Raw genomic sequence first — 15256 nt, 5'->3', positions numbered from 1 at the left:
GAACCAGAAAGGCTTGGCTGATTCAAAAGCAGTTTAAAAAAAATGTTCAGGGTGTTTCTATCATTACAGAGGCCTAGGTTGGGCATCTGGGGAAGGAGGAGAGTTTGGAGGGATGCAGTGGTCCATTTTAAATCTGACTCTGATGTCTTAAGGCAGAAATTCAGGCCTCTTGGCTTGATTAAATGTTGATTGTGATGAGCTATTAGCTGCAGATCTACTGCCATGGATAGCACTTCTGTATCATGTGAGCTCAACTTCTGTCATAAAGAGGTCCACCTATGAATTGAATAGGCTGCTTCTTGATCACTGTTCCAGCTGCTTAGGTGACTTGCCTAGCGTTTTCGAACTCTTATGTGTAAGTGGCACTGCAGATATCTAAACAGTTCTTGTATTAAGTAAGTTGTCACCAAGGGCAGATAGACCATAGGAGATTTCTTGTAAGATACTCAGAGCTGTATTCTACCTGCCACCGTCTGCCCCATCATCCCCAAGATCTCTGCCAACTACCCTTCTCTGCACCATAGCATACATCATGCCTAAAAGTCCCCTGACCCTCAGGACAGCCTTACCAGTAGAGGTGGCATCTAGTTTCCAAGTTCTGGTGGTCACTGGTCATGTGGTCTTATTGATGGAGCATGGCATTACATGGCTGAGAGATTAAAAAAAACAAACCACTTTCAAATGAAAATATTTTCCAATGTTGATATATGAATTTTCAAAATTTGGATCTTGCAATCAAATTTTGATATAAAATATTGAGAGATAGTTACCATCAAAACCTACAAAGGGAACATTTGAGAAATTGGCAGGGAAATTTTTCAGGATAATGCTATCTAGTGAACTTGAGTTTCAACAATCGGCAGCTGCATCTTTCCCAAAGAACAAGTGATGGGTTTGGAAACCTCCAACTTATTTCTCAAGTGGGTAAACAAAGCAGACACAAAAACAAAATAAAGATACAGGTAGTTATGTATTGAAGCAGCAGCATCCTCTTTTCCGCCCTCCACCCAACCCTGTTCTCAGTTCTTGTGCAGCTGCTGGGTATGCATGGTTAACCTCTGCTCAGCCATACACAGAAATCTTTTGTCCTAACATACAAAAAGCAAATCATTTGGCAAAGCTTGAGAGTACAATTAGATATAAGACTTCAGTTAGATTAATCTTATAAGGCATTTCTTCCTTTCTCTCTGGCCCCCCTACTCTTAAACCCCACAATTTGAAAGCTTTTAAAATAAGCCTTTTTTGCTTTGAAAAAAGAAAATTCTTGTATAATTGAAAAGATTTTCTCTCTCTCTCCATAATGGCTTTTTAGATATCTCAATTTGAATGTTTGCTTCAGTTCTGTAGGGTTGAATCTTGACAAGTGTGCGCATGAGCAGAACAACACTCTTATTCATGCAGGGTGGTAGGATTTCCACTGACTTCCCTCCCTTCATTGGATTTCTGCCAACTCCCCTCCCCACACACACATGCCTTACCCTACTGCAAGGGTTCCCTTCCCAACCATGGGTCCCTAAATGATGTTGGACTAAAACATCTGTCATCCCCAGCCACAATGTTGGCCATTGTGGCTGGGGATTATGGGAGTTGTAGTTCAACATCATTTAGGGACCCACGGTTGGGGGCCCCTGCCCTTACAAGTTTGGCTTCTTGGGAAGTGTGGGGTGCTACACGACAGAGTTGGTGGTGAGAAAGCTCCCTTTTGTGAGTAGGATGTTGCTTGCAGTTCTCTTGATCCAAACCATTGAGTTCAATGGAATTTGCTTCCTTGTGTTTGGGATTGTGGCTTTATACCTACGAGCCTTTTAAAGATCAGCCTGTCTCTGCACTCAACAAACTTATGCTTCCAGAAGATTTTATATAAACTAAAAGGACTCTTTTCGTAGGAGACCTTACACAGTGAAGGCCTTAAGAGTCTGAATGAAGTGTGTAGGGATTCTTCATACTAAAAACCAAATGCAGAATGACTTTCGCCAATTAGATAATACATGTATTGTGCTTCTAAACTGGTTTATCTTTTTAAAGAAAGAAAAGGAATACCAATTTAAAAACTGCTTTACTGCAGGTGATTGATAGGATGATTGAATTGCTATCTAGAGACCTGACCTCTCATTCTGAAGAGCCCCATTAACTTAAGGATTTGGCCTATAGAATCTTTCTTCTCTAACTCTGAATAGCAAGGAGTATCATCCTTGAATGCCATCTTGGAATGGGGCTATGAAGATTGTACAGGGACTATCCAATGTTGAGCTGCCACAAATGCCAATTTGGTCAGCAGCCTCAAATGAAGAGATGGGAAATGACTGAACCAGTTTCTTATCTAGCAGAGTTGGGTTCCCAAAGGCAGTCTGCGGCACATGATCAGAACCATGTGACTGCCAATGTGTCTTCTGTTGAAGTACTACAGTTTACCTGAAGGAACAGAACTAAAAATGTCGAGTCCAGTATCTTTTCTGTCCTCCCCACAGCTCAGAAAATTCACAGCTAGTAGGTTACATAGCTATAAATCCACCTTGGATAACTTCTGCCAGTCATTCTCATGATGCACATCTTATGTGGGCAGTTCATAACTGTCTGCTTCCTTAATGATCAGGAAACTGCAGATTATCTTTTTATATATTTCTCCAAGGCTAATCCCATGTATGGCAACTCTCGCGAGAGTACGTGAGCAGCTGCCTGGATAGCGACAGGGATGGGGGAGAAAACAGTGGCGGCCGGCCGGCTGACTGGCAAGCAGGGAGGGAAAGCGCTGCTGGAGGGCGGGGAGGGAAAGCGAAGGAAAGTGCTGGCCAGGTGGGCTGGCAAGGGAAAGCGGACTGGGAGGGGGAGAATGGACTGAAGCTGAAGGAGGGCGGACAGGAGAACAGTCTGGGGCTGAAAGTGGGGGGGGGGGGGGAGAAGATGGGGAGGTGAGCCAGGGAGAACTAGGGGTGCAGATGCTCTGCACCAGATCAGCTAGTATATACTAGTACTAGCTAGTCACACATGTTTCCACATATCACTTGTAGTAGGAATTTGTTTGTGGAAATAATCCTATTCTGGGAATCAGAACCCCTGCTAACTTGGCAAAGAGGCATCTTTTAATGTGGTGATTTTCTTTATTTAGCAGGGGGAGAGTAAATGGCCCTATCCACCCCTAGCACAGTACTTCCAGTGACTGTTGCTGGTGTCCATCATGTTTCTTTTGAGATTGTGAGCCCTTTGGGATCCATTTTATTTATCTTATTTATTTGTTATTTCTCTGTGTAAACCGCCCTGAGCCATTTTTGGAAGGGCAGTATAGAAATCAAATAGATAGATAGATAGATAAATATGCCATGCCCAGGGAAAAAAGCCTGTTGAAGGGCTGGAAAAGACCAGCCCGAGAGCAGAAAGATGGCTTGGTTGCTAAGAAACCAGACTGTCAGAAGTGGTGGGTTCACTCCCAACCTCTTTCCACTGGCTATTGAAGCATCTTAAAGTGCTCATTCCAACAAATGTTAGGCGGAAGTTCTCTCAAGCCTTTCAGGGCTCTATGAAAATGGTACTAAAATAAGTAACAAACCCAAACTCACTTTAAAGTGAAATGCATATAAACTGTTAGTATAGTCATCTATGCTTGTATCTCTCTGTTGTTCTCTCCATTTGTGACTTACTTACTTACTTACTTACTTACTTACTTACTTACTTTTTTATATCCTGCTCTTCCTCTGAGGAGCTCAGAGCAGGGTCTATGGTTATTTTTATCCTCACAGCAACCTTGTGAGGTAGGGTAGGCTGAAAGATACATTACTGGCCCAGAGTCACCCAGTGGGTTTCATGGTTGAATTGGTATTCGAACACAGGTCTTCCTGGTCCTTGACCAAGACTCTAACCACTATGGAGTCTCTTTGCTTTATCATTCTTAATGAGTGGCTCCCTACAACTGCAAACAGCTCATGAATGGCCTCTGAGATGTTTCTATAGCTACTGTTGCATTTGGTCTCCTGCTTTGTTTCATCTATAGATGTGATTCTTATACAAACTCACTCATGTTCTCTTTGTCTTCCTCACATTTAGCAGTTATATCAGCAGAGGCACTCTTACCCCTGGACTTCAGTCCAGGGCCCCCACAGCCCCTGAGGGCCCCCAAATCCTCTTTAGTCTATCCTGGGTGGTGTGGTCACCTGGTGGAGCATGATGATGCTTAATTTGAAGGATGGGAGGGCCTGCAAAGGCCTATAGGCTCAGGCTCCAAAATTACCTAGGTGCACCTATTCAGGGCTGCTCAGTTCTGGCCCTCCTGCAGATGTTGGCCAACAACTCCCATAATCCCTGGCTTTTGGCCTCTGGGGCTGGGGATTATGGGAGTTGTAGTCTACAAATAACTGTATATGATGGTAGGCTATATATGATGGCCTACCAGGCATCAACAATCTCCTGGTTTGGTTGCCTTTGCTGTTGAACTACAAAAATTGAATGTTATCAAATGCCTAACATAAGCACAGAAGAAGAGCCCTGCTGGAGCAGACCAACATATGAGACTGACCTACAAAGTGGGAAGTTCCTAGTTTGACTCTTACTTCTGCCATGAACTCACTAGGTGGCCTTAGGCAAGCTCCTCCCTCTCAATTTCAGCTCCTCAACTGCAATATGGCAGTAACAGTACTTGATTATCTTAGAGCAGGGCTTCACAACTTTGGCCCTCCTGCTGCTGTTGAACTACAACTCCCATCAACCCCAGGTACAGGGATGATTGGAGTTGTAGTCTAACAACAGCTGGAGGGCCAAAGTCATGCAGTCATGCCTTATAACATTGTTGTAAGGATTACAGCTAAATAACAGAGGTGAAGTATGAACATGCCATAAGGACAGCCCTGCTGGATCAGGCCCAAGGACTATCTAGTCCAGCATCCTGTTTCACACAGTGGCCCACTAGATGCCTATGGGAAGCCCACAGGCAAGAGTTGAGGACATGCCCTCTCTCCTGCTATATATAACTCCCCTGCAACTGTTATTTAGAGGCATTGAGCCTCTGAGGCTGGAGGTGGCCCACAGCCACCAGACTAGTAGCCATTGATAGACCTGTCTTCCATGAATTTATCTAAACCCCTCTTAAAGCCATCCATGTCGTTGGCTGTCGTCACATCTTGTGGCAGATAATTCCATAGGTTAATTAGGCATGTGAAAAAGTACTACTTTTTGTAGGTACTGCCAAAGCAGAACACAAATGCTGTCACCAAAGGCTCTTCCTCCAGCATCCTGTTTCCTGCAGTGGCCAACCAGATGCCTCTTGAAGCAGGACATGGGCATCATAGCTCTCTTCTGCTGTTGTCCCTCAGCAACTAGCATTCAGAGGCATCCTGCCTCTGTTCTATCTATCTATCTATCTATCTATCTATCTATCTATCTATCTATCTATCTTGTATACTGCCCAAACTTTCATCTCTGGGCAATTAACAATGACATAAAAACAGTGAAAACAAATATAAAAAGTTTAAAAAAATTAACAATTTAAAAACAGTATAAAATTAAAACCTACAAATTTAAAAAGCTGGAAAAGCTTGGGTGAAGAGATGGGTCTTCAGATGTTTTTTAAAAATAGTCAATGACTGATTGTTCAATTTATATACTGCCTCATATAACTGCCTTGAGATGATATAGCTACTAAGCCTAGTAGCCATTGACCGACTTGTGTCGATGAACTTGTCCAATCCCATTTTGAATCCATCTAAGTTAGTGGCCATCACTGTGTCCTGAGGCACAGTGCAGTTATCCCTGTGTCCAACTATGCATGAGCAGGCCCCCTGTACGTGACTGGTGGACTGTTTGGATTGGTAGGTCATAAGTTATGTCAGCCTCTTCTACAGGGACTCTGGAAGTGTTTAATGCCCCATAGCTAACAGTCTGATGCAAAGTAGCTTATACAGGGCATCCAGTTGTCTCCAGTCCAGCTACATATCAGATACATGTATCCTCAGCTTCACATAGCCATGGGTGGTGCTCCTAGTTCACTTGGGACTGGACTGTATGTTCAACAAAGGCACATGGGCTGCCTTTGCACATCATGCCAAACTGGAGGCAAACTTACCTCCGGTTCGGCCCCCGAGTTGTCCGAATTATGAGAACCGCAGTTCCAAGACCCAACCACGGATCCGATATTGGCTCCAAACATCGGAATGAACCCTTGGCCTGAAGTGGGTTTCACTTACCCAACCGAGGGTTCATTTCCACCATTGTGTCATCCGGATTCAGAATTAACTCCCAACTGGAGTTAAGGGAGGAAACTCCTCCCCCAGACTTTGGCACTTTTGGCTGGTGCAGGCTGTCCTTCCAGGGTCGGAGGAAGCCCATACAGCCAATCCTGCCCCCACTGCGGGCTCCCAGACTGGAATCTTGATTGTCTGGGAGTACGTAGGGGGCGGGAGGCAAACTGCAGGTACTTTGGACCCGTGGTTTGCTGTTACATGTGAAGGCGGCCTTAGTTAAAAACACAATTTATAAACTGGACCCCAGTCTTGTTCACGACAGCATCCTGCAGACCAGGTTGCAAATTTTAAAAGCTAGCATGGGAGTGTGACTTCTAGAAGAGGCCACCACTTTATTTTCTAGCAGCTGCCCATTTGTCTGCGTTATCTGGAATTCATCACAGGCGAAACCAAATGGGAGAGAGGCATGTGAAGGTCTGTTTGTTCTCGAGTAGGTTTTTGTTTTTGTTCCTTTTTTATTTCACATGGCTGAATATTCATATATAAAGAATCTTGCTTAAGAGCAGCAGTTCTTCCCTTTGGAACAGAAAGCAACATCTGTTTCCTTGGAGAATCCATCCAGGATAAGAACACAAGACTAGCAGATAACAGCCAAGTTCGGGTTTGGGTAGCAGGCGAGAGCACAGAGCCCATCCTGGTGTGTTTTGTTTGTTTGCTTTTTGCTTTGCCTCCCAAATACATCTTGCTGTTTCTATTTTAAAAAGGGGGCCTCTAACCATTATCCACCTTGTTTGAGGGTGAAGGGAGGGAGTTAATGTTTGTATGCTGCATTAAACAAGATGAGAAGATGCACCTGCACTGTGAGTTCCTGCCTTGTTCACGAATGTATTGTATATCTTTGCAAACGAAGTATGTTTAATCAAATATTTAAGTTTTTATTCAAATTGCAAAAGAAACAGACAGCCAATTGTTTTTCTGCATGATCTTCCATGTCAGGCACCCTCTTTGCATCTCAAGAAAAATAGCCTTGTTCAGCCGCAGGGCATTTGCGTAGAGAATACTGAAGCACAAACAGTAGATTGTGTCTTTGCTATTGTTGCCATGCATTAAGATGGTCTTCCCAGGTGAAGATTGTAACGTTTTTCTCTTCAGAAAACAAGACTTACAAAACATGCCAAACTTTTCAGGCAAACAGAATCCCCACCCAAACTGAGGCTGCTTGAAAGCACATAATGCTTAATGAATGGCCGCATTTTGATCAGAGTGATTCTCTTTTGAGCAAAATAAAATCACTTGGAACCAATGCAAGTCTCCTCCTGCTGTTGATTTAAACCAAGGAAGGAGCTAGTTGGACTTGATGGCACATTTTTAATCAAGCGGTGTGTAGATTTGCAATACTGTTCCTATAGATCGGGTGATACATTGATGAAAACAGATGATGAGTATTGGGAGTACTTTACATTACCTTTTCATCTGACAACCGACCCAGGAACGGAAAGCCATCAGAGGATTTTAGAAAAGGAAGGGACAAAAATTAGGACCTCCTCATATAACAATTTGGACAAGAAGGTTGCCAGACTAGATAAAATCCAGCTGCTCAGTCCCCACCACCTCTCCTATAGTATTTCAAATCAGGAGTAGCAGTCTATATTGTGTAACTATATATGGGAAAAACTGAGCTGAAAAATATACATACAATCTGTATGTCTCCTTCCTTCCCTCCTCCTCCTCACTTCCTGTTTCTTCCATCTCCCTTTCTGCGCCTGTTGTTTTAAGCAGGGCTGCCTTGTGCTTTGTAAACAGACAACACTCAGATTCTCAGGTTGTTTGAACACTGTTTTAGGTTCAGCTGCAGTACACAGTTTCTCTGATCTTTTATGTTCCTGAGCAGATGTCTTTCATTAATTTATGGATTTATCATCTTTTCTTTTCTTTTGCCCTCTCTCTCTCTCTCTCTCTCTGTCTCTCTCTCTCTCTGTCTCTCTCTCTCTCTCTTTTTACACCTGGCAGCTGGCTCAAGTTTCAGCAGTTATTGTCTATTTTGCATTACACATAGAATTGAATGTCATCTGTCTTCACAAAGCTATGGCGAAGAGGACTGAGGCAAGCCACATGAGCTGCTGGCTGGGGCAGAGCCTGTTTGCGTTTTATTTGCCTTCTCTTCCCCCTCCCCTTTTTACCTCCTTAATATTTATTTGTGCTCATTTTCTTTCCTGGCCTTGAATGGAGCTTAGCTCGTGTTCAGTACAGCTGTATGTTTACTGAATCTATTCCATCATGAGTCATTGTGCGTGTGTAAGTATCCTGGAAACAGCCAGTGCTTTCTTGGAAGAACAGTCGCTTTTCAGCACAAGCACTTAAAAGGAAAATTAACCAATTGGTCAGCTCAGTTTTAGCAAAGGGGGTCATCTTACTGCTGGACCTTAAGTGTTTTGTTAGTTTTCATAAAATAGTTGCTATTAGGGATGATTTTTTTAAAGCAATAATCTAAGCCTGTAGACAAAATATTTGAAGAAAAACTAGCAGATTAGGATTGCAGTATGAATTAGTGACAAGGTGTCGGGGAGGAAGAAAGTTTCTAAAAATGCAGTGATAAAATCACTGTGCAATACATATTTTGTTGAACACTAATGTTCTTGAGGATTAGGAGGACACTCTGCCCTATTCCGACATTATGTTTTACTCACATTCAGATGTCTGTACACATGTACATGTTTTTTGTGTGAACAGGCTTGCATTCATTTTAAAAGTGGACCTGAGCATAGGCCCCTTGAAATGCAGGATACAGATAGGAAGTATACTATTGTACTTGCATTGAATGTAATGTGTGAATAACGACATACATACAAATCTGTACACAAATTGTACAAGTGTTGAACATGATGTGTGAATAGGGTTTCTCCTTACTCTAAAACCATATGTGCAAACTGAATAAATACAGGCACAACTTAGGCTATAATACTAAACCTTTTCTGAGGAGCAAATCCCAATGAGTGGTGGGACTTCTGAATAAAGGATTGTACTCTTAAACGTGTTGAAAAGTTTAACTTAAATACTTTAACCTCCATTAGAATGAATGGACTTACAAAACAGTGAGAGCTGAAGTTAGTTTCCTAGGACTGAGAGAGCCTGAGATACCCCATCCAGCCATGAAATGTACCAGGTGACCTTGGACCAGTCTCCACCTCTCTGCCTAACCTACCTTAGAGTTGATGTGGCATAAAATGGAATAACCTCTCAGTACACCACCCAGGATATGCAATTAAAAAGAATTAACCTTGGCATGTTTACTTGAGCACCTCTACTGGCAATGCTTCTAAAATGAACGAAAGCTGCACAAGGGAGCATCCATTTCCTTGGGCAACTCCTATTTTTTTCATTGGGGCCTGAGAGAAGAAGTTCCCAAGAGACCATACTCAATATCCTTGGGTTAACTGCTTCATAATTATCAATTACAAAGACGTAAGATATTCTTGCAGACTATCCCCCCACCCCAAGGATGTTGGAATATTTGTGTGTATGAACGTGTGTCAGCAGGCTTTCCTGGCACAATCACATAAGAAGATAGATGGAGAAGTTTTGACTTGTCTAAAACTCTTATCGCTAAGCAAAAGGTGACAGCTTGCTACTATTATTTCACTTATGCATTTTGACAGATGGCAGTGCCGAGTGTAATGCTCTTTTAGACTTCTCTATCAGTCTAATGGAGGTAACTGGAGGTTCTTTCAACTCTTCTCTTGGCACGAGAAGTATGTCAGTCATAAATTATCGTCTTTGTAATCATTAAGCATCTAAAACAAAAATGCAAGTTCAGCTGAGCAGTTTTACACTGCTCTTACATAAATTAAGAGCTTGTAGGCCTTAACATTTCTCGAATCCTTTTAGAATGAAAACTAAACACATTTTTTACTCTGTGAGTGTGAGTGTGTGTGTGTGTGTGTGTATTTGACAGTTTTTTAAATTTTAATTGGCACCTTCTTTCTCCTATGCATTCATGAACAAATAATTAAAGAGCTGTTCTTTGATATATGTTAACTCTGTCAACAAGAGTTTTTCCCCCCTCCCGTTAGGAAAGAGAACCCCAACAGCAGCATAAATTTTTTGTGGTGAATCCTAAAATTTGACACATCTTGTCTCTTGTTTTCACCGTGCTGTTAGGTGAAGGTGCTTCTGCATCCAGATCACTTTGAACTTGTTTGACCTTTCTCTGCACAGCGCATGTTATTTAATAAGTGGTGTGTGTGTGTGTGTGTGTGTGTGTGTGTGTTTGGTGTTTGTCTTTAAAGGAAACAGTCCTCCAAGAAGCTACCAGGAGCTCTCTTAATTGACCTTGTGGGGGCCACATTGATTTTCGTCACGTGCATCTTCATTTCTGATAAATTATAAAGCCATTAATTTGCTAAGGAAATGGCAGGGCCGGCCTGCGGCACAGATGTGACCAAAACTGTCCTAGCGCGCCACACACAAAAGAGAGCCAAGAAGCAAGGGGAAGGCAGGGTGGGGGGAGAAAGCCTAGATTGTTATGGTTAGCGTCACATTCCCTTGGGAACTCTTTTGGTTGTTCTGTTTACAGATCTGAAAGGTAACGATGTTTGCAGGATAAATAGGTCCCCTTGCAGGGTAAGTGACTGTGCATTGATCTGCATATCTCCACTTATTGATTTGTTAGTCCCAAATACACTTCAGTGCTCAGAGGGAGCATACATTACAAGGCAAAGTTTGTATTTTGTTAACTGTTAGTTCCTCCCCCCCTCCATAGAAAAGTCATTCTTGAAGCCTCTGAGTAGTAGGATTGAGCCACTGAGATGTTGAAGAACAAGATGCAGTTTACAATATGCAGCAAATATGCAGCATCCGTTTGTACTGTGAGAATAATTTGAGACATGATTATCAGGGAAAATAATATATCAAATTGTATCTGTGAAAAGGGAGGAAGAAGTATTACTATTATGAGAGGGGTACTTAGATGCATGTGTGCTATATTTTTTGTTTTGTTTCCTTAGCAACAAGTGAGCACACATGTGGCATGCAAACCTTACACCTGAAACATTTCTCTTGCCAACTCCCAAAAAACAAATGGGAGGCCCAATCCTGTGCACCTTTACCTCAAAGTAAATCCCGCTGTGTTCAGCTGGAACTGCGCCCATGCAAAAATACTCAGGATTGCAGTTTGAGTTACGTTGTCTCTCACATACCTAATTTCATTCCTTTCCAGGTAATTGCAGTTCTAAGGAGCAGCAAACTGAGCATTAATGTGTTAGTCAATCCTAGAAATACTGTCTTCAGCTTTACTAGCTCTGAATATGGAGAACCAGCTTCCAAGCAAAGTATTTTTCCTTAACTAATTTCATCCTACATGCAGGAAGGGTTGTCACCTAATCACTTGAAAAAGGCAAAGCTCATGTTCTTTTATACCCGGTACCCAAGTTCCAATATGCTGAAAACGTACTTCTCAGATGTAAAGGTAGGAAACATCCTTAATTTTCTTCTCTTTCCTTGTCTTAACTGCATGTTTTAACCTCCTGAATGCTAATTAATTTTAATCTGATTTTGCTAATAATATCTCTTAGCAAACCCTTATTGTTAACTCCCCCCCCCCTTTTTGTTTTGCAACAAAGATTTCCTGAGGTCTGTGTTTGGTTTTATGACTTCTATCTTTCTGTTGTCTCTCCCACCCTTTCCTTTTAGCTTTGATGAGAACATAGAAAAAAATCGCTACAAATGTGATGTTCTGCCTTTTCTTTTCTTTTTAACACAATTGGATGGCACGGTTTTGCATCTATGAAATTTTTTCCTGGTGGCATTAGCGTACTATCCAAGAGCATTTTGGAGAGCAGTTTGAAAGTGCTCCTTTAATTGTTCCATTGCAGGCGCTTTCCCCATATTCCGCTTACATTAGTGCCCACGGTAGAGACCCCTTTTTCTTCCAGTCAAAAAAGAAATGCTACATTGAAATTCTCTGGGCAGTAGCTGCTTAAAAACAAAAGTGATGATTGTCTCTTATTTACAACTTAATTTGTTGTTGATGCAGAGTACACTGAACATAAGGAGGATGAATAAACTGACAGATTCAGGCCACATTATTCAAATGAGGATATGAAAGCTGTCGACGTACAGCTGCATCCACCCTCATTCTACAGAATATTAGGACCTCCTGATTTTTTTTTTAAAGTAATTGTTCCTTCACATCAACTTGATTTTTTTGTGTTAATCATTTAAGTTTTTAAAACCTAGTTTGGGTTTCAATTATTATAATGACACACATGGTATCATTTTGTAAGCCTTTTAAAATAAACATCGTATTAGATTAAATTTGCTGTGTTAAATTCTTCTCATCCTATCTTCTCTCCCATCCACAGCCAAATTCTCCACAAACTTTAAATGTATTTTCTCTCCGGTGTTGGCAGTTTGGTTTTGCTTTAGGTTGGCCACCTTCTGTGAAAGGGCTTACTGGCCACTTCCTTCTTACTTTAAAAAAAACCTTAGTCTCTCTCTTTTATTAATTGGCTTTTTATTTAATGATGCATTCACTCAAGAACTTGGGTGTTTAGTTTGTGCACCCTCACAACTACCACAAGTCCACAGATTTTATTATAACATTTTAGTTGGGAATATTTTTCATTTCTTTGTACTATGTATGTTTGGAAGGGCCTGATTTTTGCCTGGTACACACATTCAATGTTTCTGTTCCACTGAAGTCTTTGGTCAAACTGGTTTTGTTGGTTTTTGTAATGGCTTCAAATATCAGCAAAACCTGCCTGACCATAAATTGAAACAAAACAAGGGGTGTGGGGAATGAACGTGTGTACCGCTGCCAAAAAATGAACGTGTGTACTGCTGCCAGTGGTTGCTCTATCATAGCTTGTCTCTATTCAGTCTCTGAAAAAGTGAACGTCTTGTGAATTGTGGGCCAAGAAAGAACAATGCTTCTACGGTATTACTACCTGCAATGCAACAGTGTAAAGGATCGCTGTGAAGACTCGGGGGCCATTGGTACAGCTTGACCGTAGTATAGCTTGAGAGAATGTCTTGAGGGTTCTTTCACATCCTCTTCTCTGGTAGATGCTAATGCAGACAGCTGTACACAAAAGTCTCACTAGTATTTAGTGCCTGTTGTCTTTTTCAGCATGTGACAACTGAACTCAGTCTTCTTGCAATGTTGCCAAGTTTCTCTGAAATATTTTGATGTTATGCCACCTTATATTTATATAGCATCATTCATCCAGAAGAAGCCCAAAGTGCTTTACAAACAGCCAATATAGGGACCATTCACCCACCACTGAAAGGCAGCCACTTCCGTGGTGGAAGGCAACAGCCATTCGGGGTCAGCAACATCACACACCAGTAGATGTAAATATTAGATACATTCCTCTTTTCTTGGGGGAGGGGAGTTGGAGGGTGGGTTTCCACGTTGATACTTTGGAATGTTTATTTCATGTAACAGTTCACGGGGAAAGTCAGCTTCTCCTTTGATTTGCTCTACAATCTTGATTGGGCTGGCCATGTGACCAGAATTGGGTTAATGTTTAAGTCAGGCAAGGTGCAGAGTAGTGACTTGTGGGAACTGTGCAGATCATTCTCTGTCTCCCCCTCTGCCTCTCTCTTTTTGCACTGAGCACCATTTTAAATGTCAGTAGCTCAGAACATGGGAGATGGTCCCTTATCTCCCAGAAAGGGAGGAATTGCCACGTGCTCATCTACAGGAAAAATTACAATACTGGTATCCTGGTGGAATAAGGAGCCAAATACTAGTGGTGCTGTAGAAGAGCTGTAAGATATGCCTTACTGGACTGTTGGTCTTCCTAGCCCATTATTTGTAACTCTGACTGTGAACTTCCAAGGTTTAAGGCATTACACCTTCCAGGCCTGCTACCTCCTCTAAAAAGAGATGCCGAGGATTTTTATGGCCATATGGAAGCTCCAGAATATCATTCGCTGGAGAGCATTGGCAAGGACGGCTGTTGCCTTCATGCCCTCATTGTGGGCTTCCCAAAAGCAACTGATTGGCCACTGGGTGGCGGGGGGGGGGGGGAGAGGTACTGGATAAGATTAACTTTTGGTTTGATCTAGCAGGGGTTGTCTTGTGATTTTCGGTGGGCCACCCATGCAAAGATTTTAGGGGCAGAATGGAATAGATGGAGTGGCAACAAGTGGAAGGACTCTGTGTGGAGAGAGATAAGTTAAGAGAGTGGCAGACAGACACAGATATGGCATTTGAGTGGGTTTTCCTATTCATATGAATGTTAGTGGAGGAGACATCTTGTTTTATGACAGAAGTGTGGGGTCCTATGATATGGTTAAATATAAAGCCCATATGTCATTTCATCTGGCTTTGCATGAATGCAAGAGGGCATTATGTCACCCATAGACCTGTGTCTGGACAGTTGATGCAACTTACATTAAAGCAGATATGTCCATTCACAGCAATGCAAATGTGCTCTTGGAAACGGATGCTATCCTTCATCTCAAGATTTTATTTATACTTCAGTGGTCAAATCATTGAGCCTTGTACTTGAATGGCCAAAGCATACTGATCAGTATTAATGGAGATTGCTGCAAAATGGTTGCAACTGATCTTATCTTTAAAATAATGATTTGTCTCACCATTTTGACAACGTTATGGCTCAATATTAAAGCTTGCTCTGCCAGCAAATATGCAAGAATTTATACCAATTGTTTTGCTGATGAGTAGTTAACACCATAGTATGCCAGACTTTCTTGTGCATACCTGCTAAAACTTGGGGTTTTACTCCCACTCAACTCAGTGGCATTATATCGGTGATATGGCATTTTAGCCCCTTAGTATTCCCACCAATCCCCCTCCCCCATACACACACTTTCTTCCTTAATTTTTCCCCCAGTAGATGTAAGGAGGGCAAAGAAAAAACCAATATAGTTTAATCAATGAATTTTAAATGAAGCATGTAGCAAAACAACAACAAAAAACCACCCCCAAAAACACTGTTAGACTAACATGGACAATTCCTTGCTTAACTTAGCTGCACATGAGGATGTAGCCAGCACTTAAAAAAAACAAACTAACTAATGTTTTAGAGCACACACCGAAATGTTAAATTTGGTGGCAGTGT

General features: G+C 41.9%; 1 protein-coding gene across 12 annotated transcripts in view; it reads left to right on the top strand.

Annotated features, from left to right (window-relative positions):
* Positions 1–15256, top strand: part of PROX1 (prospero homeobox 1) — a 109552-nt gene that overhangs the window by 15585 nt on the left and 78711 nt on the right. For 10 of the 12 annotated variants that reach the window (XR_008319462.1, XM_053309605.1, XM_053309619.1 and 7 more), the window contains 2 exons: positions 11526–11631; positions 13380–13517. Coding sequence is in view for 11 of the 12 variants with exons in the window: in XM_053309605.1 (XP_053165580.1) it covers positions 11526–11631; positions 13380–13517 (244 nt within the window). In the remaining variant the exon portion in view is untranslated. The remainder of the gene's footprint in view (positions 1–11525; positions 11632–13379; positions 13518–15256) is intronic. The other 2 variants (XM_053309669.1, XM_053309658.1) reach the window with 1 other exon arrangement.

Source organism: Hemicordylus capensis, chromosome 1, assembly GCF_027244095.1.
Source record: "Hemicordylus capensis ecotype Gifberg chromosome 1, rHemCap1.1.pri, whole genome shotgun sequence".
Taxonomy (NCBI): Eukaryota; Metazoa; Chordata; class Lepidosauria; order Squamata; family Cordylidae; genus Hemicordylus; species Hemicordylus capensis.
This window is presented reverse-complemented; position numbering and strand designations above follow the sequence as displayed.